The sequence below is a fragment of the Suillus discolor genome (genome assembly GCF_016758755.1).
Source record: "Suillus discolor strain FC423 chromosome Unknown F5147scaffold_103, whole genome shotgun sequence".
Lineage (NCBI taxonomy): Eukaryota > Fungi > Basidiomycota > Agaricomycetes > Boletales > Suillaceae > Suillus > Suillus discolor.
This window is the reverse complement of record NW_024541350.1, coordinates 117245-126275: the sequence shown is the minus strand read 5'-3', so window position 1 is coordinate 126275 and position 9031 is coordinate 117245. Positions and strand designations below refer to the sequence as shown.

The 9031-nt window shown below is 40.6% G+C and overlaps 1 protein-coding gene across 1 annotated transcript; it reads left to right on the top strand.

Annotated features, from left to right (window-relative positions):
- Positions 1 to 4241: 4241 nt before the first annotated feature.
- Positions 4242 to 6212, top strand: F5147DRAFT_780308 (uncharacterized protein; the record flags this gene model as incomplete). The annotated part of the gene is made up of 5 exons (XM_041442439.1): positions 4242 to 4388; positions 4760 to 4877; positions 5860 to 5951; positions 6002 to 6013; positions 6069 to 6212. The coding sequence occupies 5 exons, from the start codon at positions 4242 to 4244 to the stop codon at positions 6210 to 6212; spliced, it is 513 nt and encodes a 170-aa protein (XP_041286238.1).
- Positions 6213 to 9031: the final 2819 nt, after the last annotated feature.

Genomic DNA, 9031 nt, shown 5'->3' with positions numbered 1-9031 from the left:
GTCTGTAGTCTTGGTTCATGTATCAGTTATAACACTTTAACAAGTGGTATATATCTGTATTTGAATCTTTTGTTATGAACTAGGATAGTTATTAACAATGACAGCTCGACAGAGTTATAATCATTGAAATTCTAAGTCTCTCAAAAGAGAGAGAGTTCAGGACTTAGTCGAAGGAGTGCTTCAACTAAGAATCAAGTATCAGACAGCTTAAGATTGGGGGTCTTATGCTTAAATAGGCCTATATATGCACATGGACCAAGACAATTGTGAAATAACAAAGTATGGAAATGTAAAGGAAAGCATATTGTATAAGTACAAGAGAAAACAGATAGTAGTTGTAACATCTGGTGATATTGACATTGTTTTCTGTCTGAGTACAAGAGGAAAAAGGGCAAAATAAAGAGATGACAAATAAAAATTTGTTGACTGCCTTAGAGTGATGTCATATGGGAAAAATAAAGACTGGAAAACCAAAAAAAACATACAAAATTTAATTAAATGAGAGTACAATCTATCCTCCAACTCAACTGTGAGAACAAAGAGAAATCAGCTACAAAGTCTACTTCTGCATAAGGTTGAAGTTTTGATAATGACAAGCAAAATGTATAATAAAAAAACATTTGGGCATAAGATAGATAATAAACTAGGTACTTTTTGAATTATCTTAGGATGATATTGGGTAATTGAAACTGAAGAAATACTACCATTCCTCACAATATCTTCAGAATGTTTTCCTAGGAGACATTGTCTTTTCCCTTCAGTGATTGGATCAATGCAATGTTTCCCAGTGTCATTCCATATTCAACTATACATTACTAATTAGGCAGTATTGCCAGTGTACCTATACCCTTCCTAGTTTCCCCTTTTCACTTACTCACAGTATGGTAACCTAGCCCTTAATCCTTCCTACTTAGTATAAGTAGTTAGTCACCCTATACTAGATCCTCCAACTTGAATCTACTCAATCTTCCCTCGAACATACTTCTTTCTAAAGTCTCTCAGCTCCAGTCTCTAGTATATTTTTTTAAGTGCTCTTTGTGCTTAAATCTACTTTAATCAACACTCATTGTTTAGAAAAGCTAGTCCTTACTTTGAGTCTGGTAACTTCAAGGATATCTGTCTTTGAAGTCACATAACACATATGACTGTGATCACTGCCAACTAAATGTTGCCAGTCTCACTCACTATACTGGATCCTTCTGATTATATCACGAATATTAGTGGATGATGCCACTCCTAGGGCTCTGCATAACAGACCTATTTGAGTACATAACACAGACCCTAAGAAAACCAAACTGGACCACAGAGAGTAGTTCTCTGTGGTCTGATTCTTGATTCTCCTCCATGACTCTCTGAACTAGACTAAACTGGATCATGGCAGTACTACATACATGGGCACATGTCTTTCATATTGTTTCACCTATGGTTTATATACAATGAGAGTTAGACAAATATCAATAATATGACAACAGCTATGGAGATACTGGGCCCAAGCATAGAGATTGGTGTCAATGGTACAATAGAGCTCCTGGGAGATTGTGTATCATAAGCTGTGACATTGATATTTGTCCCTTTGTAGGGCTTTGTAATTGGCATATGAATGTTCATTCTAGGTTGGAATTCTTGGGTTTGCAGTAGTGCCTCAAGTGATGGCACTATAAGACTCACAAAAGGTATCAGCTCAGGTTGGTTGGCCACTGGTTGAGAACTCAAAGCTAAACTAGGCAACTCATGAAAACCCCCTTTCTTTCCATTCATAACAGATTGACAGTATCTGATTAATTGCAGGAAAATTTTTAAGAACGTTGACCTGCACCAAACTGGTTTGGTGCATGGATGACTAATCCTCTCCCATGAGCCTGATACCCTAGAAATCATTATGAAACAATCTTCCTTTACTACAGTTCAGACAATATTCTCATTTCATTTCTCAGATAGACTCAGATGGGCTGAATGTTTTTGTATATTTAATTTTGCAGTAAATTCTGCTTAGTCAGCAACAACAATGACTCAGACTGAATCCCACGCATGTCAGGTAACAGTGAAAAATAGTTCTTGCATGAGTTGCCTTGTGGGAACTTTCTTAAAAACCCTAAATACACGGCTTGCGACATTTATATGATCAATAAAGTAACATCATAATAGGACACCAACAAATAACATAATCAGTTTGTTACTTGATATTAGTCACATGATACTAAGTCATATGACTCTAACAGTCAGGTGACCTATGATCCTAAACAAAATCATGACAAAACAACCTCTTGAGATAACTAAAACCTGATGACACAAATTACAATGTACATGACTAACAGTAAATAGTATTGGTATGATCTGACCAAGCCTATTTTCCTTAGAGCGTGGGAAATAATGGCACAGCCACCATAATTTATCTATATAAGACCTCACTTTTTGCCAATAAAAATATGCCCACAGAGAGCTTTTAAGCCCCACAGAATAAAATTGAGTGTGAAGTGTGATCAGTATCAGCAACAGTGACAAAAGCTGTTAAGCAACTAACTGAGAGGTCATTGTGAGCAACATCCAGCAATACCTTTAGCTTATCGTCAACAACTGTGAAATATCTTGAGCTCACTGTGCTCAATAGTGAGCAAACTTTTTCTTTGATTTTCTACTGGTGAACCTCTAGTTTCTTTTCTTTCTTTTTCATTTGTTTGTTTGTTTTTCTTTTCAGTTCATTTACATACTAGTGTCATTGTTCTGAATTTATTCCAGGATCTTTGTGTTGTCTTTACGTCCATCTAAGCACAGGCTTAGTGGGAAGGCTTCAGAAGTTGATAGTGATACTGAGCCAGGGTTTTCTTTGTCTGCTAGACTTTAGTTGTTGAATAGGGGACTTGGTACTGAAATCCAAGGACGTCCATTCCTGATTCTGTTTAATACTCATCATGAGTTCCTTTGCAGCAGATTCAATAGTGAACTAAGAGTTCTACTGACCATTGATTAGTCCTGACCTTTGATTCTACCTGTTTGTGCTGAGGGGGTGATTGTTATAAATTTGCACAATTTTCTGTAGTAAATTTATTATGAGAAGCATTGTTACTGAAGGAAGGGTTTCTTTTATCAATCTATTTTTTTTATCAGTACCATACTGTTGGGCTGACTTTTCTTTGTTCTCTAAACACTGCCATACTGTTGGAGTGATTTATTTTCTTTTGTCATCACCATACCGTTGGGCTGACTACATTCTGTTTATTTTCTATTGCATCCATACTGTTGGATTAACTGGAATTGCTACTGACCTCACAGAAGTACTTTTGTCTGAACATAGCTTGGGAAAGTGTAAACAGCTGCCCATGAACAACCACATTATCAGTCATTGGTATTTCTCTGAATCACTGACTATGGAGATATTTGATTTTGTAGGTGTTTATCTATAGATCATCTATCTAAGAAGACAACGTGCTCAAAAGTTCAGATCCGAAGGGCTCGGCTTCAGCTTGTGTGCTGCACTCCTTACCCAAGTACATGCCCCTAACTTCCGAGGGCTATAGGATGATGTCCAGAAGTCCGGAGTCCGATGTGTGGGAATTCCGGCAGATGTTCGGAAACAAGAGAGAAGACTAATCCGGATGAAGTTCAAACTAGAACGAAACAGTGAAGGACTACCAGAGGTAGAGGTGGAGATGTTTAGTCAATAGGAATTGATCCTAAGACTTATCGGAGAATGACGAGAGGAGAAACTCAAGTCAGACGGAGGCAGGAATGAGCAAAATCTAAGATGATATTCAAACTGAGGATATACAGAGACTTTACAGGGTTTATATACTACAGGAGACATAACAGAAGATCAGTCAGTGCAGTGCAAGGCTATGTACAAAGCATATGGAATACTTATCAATAGTGTATCGGAACATAATAAAATGGAGTTGGAAATGAATAGGGTCTGGATAAATGAGTACAGTCGGATATGAACATAACCGGAAGACCGGAAACAGGGGTTAACTAAAAGGGGGCATACAAAAGGGAAAAGAAGTGGAAGATAGAAGCTGGTCGGATCTGGACATATGGAGATGAGTGCATGAATGGTCCAGGTCCGGAACACGGGATATGACAGTATCCCCCTCTTAGGGCCGAGCCCATGAGGCTTCTGATTCAGAAGTCCAAACCTGACTTTGATGAATACGAGGTGATGGGCGGAGCTTGTAAAAATAGAACTGGGCATATAAGAGGACCAGGGTGCCCATGAGACATCTAAAACTCTCCTATTACTGCTTAACATGTCTAACTCTACTTCCAGCAACAAAAAGTCCGCCCAGCAACTTCTTGAAGAGAGACAGGCGGAAATGGTGGCCAAAATCACCTGGCTTGAGGCGGATGCTCGGAGAGAGGTGGAGGAAGAAGAACTTAAGTGCAAAGAGGCAGAGGTGGAATAGAAACACTTGGAGGAACAGAAGAGGAAGGATATTGAGGAGACTCACAAGAGGTTAGCGGAACACAAATGCAAGTGTTTAGAGAAGGCTAGGATGGATGTTGCATCGGAGGTGAGTAGTGTGCAACTTCTATATTTTCTGGATGTTTCTAACAATGTTAGTCATCTGGTCTGGCAGATCTGGAGGTCGCATGCAAGTTGTGTGTTACCTGGCGCAAAATTTGCACCTAGACAGTAGCATCCAAAATGTGTCCGGAATACAGACACAAAGGACAATCCTGTGCTTGATGGGAAGATAATCAGTGAACATGTGAAGAGGTTTTTATCAATATTTTAGTGTCTCTTCATGATCTCATGATGACATAGACCAGGAATGGATTACCTGAAGATGTTTTTGCAGCACCATCAAAGACAATATGCGCAAAAGCCAGTTATCCCCCAACTACATATTTTACCGCAGAATTAGAGCAAACGACAACTGAGGGTAAGTGGAATGAAGTGTCAAGAAACAATAAGCATGCAAACCCACTTGTTGCAACGAAAGAACAACCCAAGCTGACTGGTAAACTAGATTGGAGTAAGGGGAAGGATAAGGAGCAGGACACCACACCAGGGGCAACGTGTCAAGGATAAGGCCAAGCCTTAATCTAAACAGGATACTAAAACATCGTCATTTTTAGCAAAATTAACTGATGAATTGTCCGGTATTGGTGATATGCGTCTGCAATCAATGAAGAAGCTTATTTCAAATTTCAAAGGTAGAACCAAAGGCACGTCAGTAATGTTATTTCTCATCAGGAAATCAACCTGAACTTGATATGACCGGATATAATTGGTAAAATCAGATCAAAAATCCACTGAATTACATAAGATTATATACAAAGATAAAGCTTGATACAAGCACAACAAATAGCTATTGAATGAACAAGGATTGTAAGAAAACTGACATTCTGGTAGATGTCGAACACAAGCCAATGCCCAAAGATAGGAAGGCGATGCAGAGTGAAAAGGGGTGTCATGTTGTCTGATGACCAGAATAAGGAGGTCCCAAGCAAGTCACAAAAATATCACTCGGTCAACTTCGGGCTCTGAGAAGAACCTTGCAGCAATGATGGATATTTGGATATTGATGATGGTCGGTTCTCAGACTATCCCTGATGCTATGCTAATCAGCCAGTAGATCAAGTTGTCAGGGCATCACACTTGTCCTCTTGTCACCCCAATGATGAGGTAGACGATGTTGATGACAAGGTCAACAAAACTAACATCGACGCTCTGATATCTAGTCTCGGCAAGGAAAAGGAAGAGGGCCAAGCTGCGGCCTAAGAAGAGGAAATATAGGAAAGTTGTCCTCGTCAGGTGCAAGGGTTTGAAAAAATGTTGCATCTTAAAATGTTGCACACCACCGATGCATACGCTCACGATTCCTGAGTGATAAATGTGCTATTCTCATGATGCTTTCCCAGAAACAGGAGATTGTTTTTCATATGAATCCATTAGCGAAGGGGAAGCTGTGCCTGAGGAAGCGAAAGAGAGGAAATCCAAGAAAGTGGTCCTGGTTAGGCGCAAGGCATGTCATGACAAATCGCACCACCACTGATGCCAAAGACTATACCTGCTGTATGTTTATCATTCCAAAGTGATAAACGCACCATTTCTCATCAGGTTTTTCCAGACATGGAAGAATACTTACTCTTTGTATGAATCCGTCAGTGAAGATGAAACTGTGGAAGTTGCGCCTGGTGATGCGAAGAAGTCCAAAAGTAAGAAAAAGGCGGAATCAAAGTTGAAGGAAAAGGCTGGGGACAAGCCGGTGTAAAACTTGGAGTCCTTGTAGCCTCGTAGAGGCTATTTTTGCAGTGTCCCTCAGGTCCTAGCACAGTGCATGCTATCACTACCATGGCGTGCATTCTTTTCCATCGTCAGCCAATGGCTGCGGCTCATGTGTGCACTTCGGTTCACATCCGCTTCTCATTGGTTCCGTTGCGCATCCTCCCTCTGTCCTATCCATGTCCTCCGCTTGTCTATTGGTGTGTATTTTATCTTGTTTGTGTTAGACTGACTATATTTCCAAAGTTATATCACTTATATTCTCGTTACTTGCATTATGGACCCTTGATACATATTACTGCTATCTGCTTAGCTCTAAACAGCGCTACATGCACTATCATATATACTTAGTACTTTAGATTTTTCATGTATCTTCTTTCCCTGCCACCGAATTTATCATCTGTTTGCACGCAATACTCAGACTAAGAATCTAAAACCTTCGGCCAACTACATCGCACGCTGCATTGACGGTCACACTAAATGTTCGCACTTCGCTCATCGTACTTATCGTCAAACTCTCCTCCCGTTTCACCGTCGCATTGCATCACCTTCATGTCTCCACTAAAGACTTGCTCATATATCCTTCGGCTTTTCTCCGTACCTTCACGCTCTGTCAAACTTTCAGCAGCTCGGTCGCATATCGTATCACACCTTCAGCAGCTTGGTCATGCTCGCATCGCATCAGCACAACGTCGCACGCTTCTTCCATTCTCAGTTACTCTTACTAGTTTCCAAGTTTCCCAATACATTTTACTTGGAGGAATCGTTCTCAGTAGCAATCCCCTTGGGCCGAATAATATACTCATGTCCAGAGGTCTATTTGAGTTTCACCCCACTTCACCCTTTCTCACCCTTTCACTTCTTCTCATCTAGCTATCATTCCTCACACACACCAGTATAGGTTAATTCAAAGATCAAGGAGACGAACTCCTTACATGGGACTTTGAAAACAAGGCTGGGAGGGCACTGAACCGTGGTGGTCCTCTAAATTTCTTTGGGCCTGACAAGCTTAAGTCAAAGAAATAGTGGTTAGTTTACACTAGGGAGCAGGTAATGTAGTTATAATGTTGATTGTCCAGTTAGGATACAAGTACTTCTTGCAAGATTATCTTGTCAAGGTGGACAGACACGTTGAACGTTGAACAGCGATTCAGTGGTCTAACTTGGGTCTAACGGTTGTATCTTTTTTGATGACAAATCATTCAGTACTTCCTACCCTTCCTACTCAGTGCTCAGATCATGGGGTTGTGGCCTCCTTCCAAATCGCATGCGTACAATGTTGATATTGTAAGGAGGAACTCTCGTCCTTCTGCGACAATATCAACAACTCAATGTTCATAACCTGCTTCTGCTTCACACTGATGTATTGATATTTCCTTAGTTTGCGGAATTATTACATGTATAGAACGCGCAATGCTGGCTTCTTTGGACACTCTCACTTCACAGATGTGTTTCCCTAGTGGCCAATCAGAATATGCCCATGTGCCCTTGGTCGATGTCAACTTTCTTTCTATTCCAAATGATGTCTCAGAAGAAGAGGCCCTGTACCTCTCTGATGGTTACTATTGCCTTGACACTGGCGCGCAGGAGGATAACGACCATTGGAATATGTTTTAGTATCTTCACTCTGACAAGTTCTCAACTTAACTCCAAGTAGGATCTTGGTCACATTGGATGATGGTGCACTCACTGGGCAAACTGAAGGGTGCATCGCTATATACCAAGTCTAGAGTGTCTGGAGCATTTAAATGAGCAGGGTTGTGAAGTGATTGATTTTGGCAAGGTCAAGGATGTTAGTCAGAGGGTCCCTGAGATAGGAAGTTCCTGGGGAGGACTTGACATTGCACTTGACTGTGGTGGGTCCCCGCAAATGCATCTAGTGATATTTTTTGAAACAGTTCTCGGGTACATTCCACAAATTGAAGACCTTACTTCACGAAGGAATGAAGATGCTCATGCTTGAGGCCAATGTCCCTGAGATCACGAATGAGATGATCGTGTTTGTGAACATCTTCAAATACTACCATCTCCTCAAGCATCTTTACTTCATTTGCTTCCTCAACTTTAGTCCGACAAACTGTACTATCCACGGTCAGTATCTGACCTTTTATACAGATAACTAATCATCTGGTAGACCCCTGCTGCAGTAGTCACCTTGTACAACTTGGCGCTGGTACAGCTACGCGAGATCACGGCAATCAGACAGTGCCTTTGTTTCACTTGTATGGGAGGAAACACATCGCCATACCGCCATTTTGGATGTGAGCGCTTGGATTTGTTTATCAAATGTCATTTTGCAGAAATGCACAACAGGTCATTGCAGCAAGTGCTCAATACAACTTCCATACTTCTTTGTGAGGCAAAAACCACTAATCAAACAACAGAAGTGTATTTGTATTCCGCATGGCGCTTGTTCGCCAATGACACTTCAGTCTGGCCCATGCACATATCCTGATATTACCTTGGAACTGTACCTCCAATTAAACCATCAGGAAAAATTTTGAGCATGTTGGCCACAAAGATTGTGCAAATGTGGCATATTGCAAGTATCTGCTTGGCAGGGCAAATTTGGAGTATGTACAGGCATACGACAAAATCATGTCGGAAAAGTTCAGCATGTGTATCTGATCCACTACTGATTCATTGTCAGCATTTGCATCCATATTAATCTTCATAGGATTCTTTATTTTGACGTTAACGACCTGACAATATTTTTAGTACCTGGGTTATAGTCAGCCAATTCAAAATTGTTTATCATTTATGGCTAAATGTAGCTACCCTCCCCTTTGTTAGACCCACAGATGTACC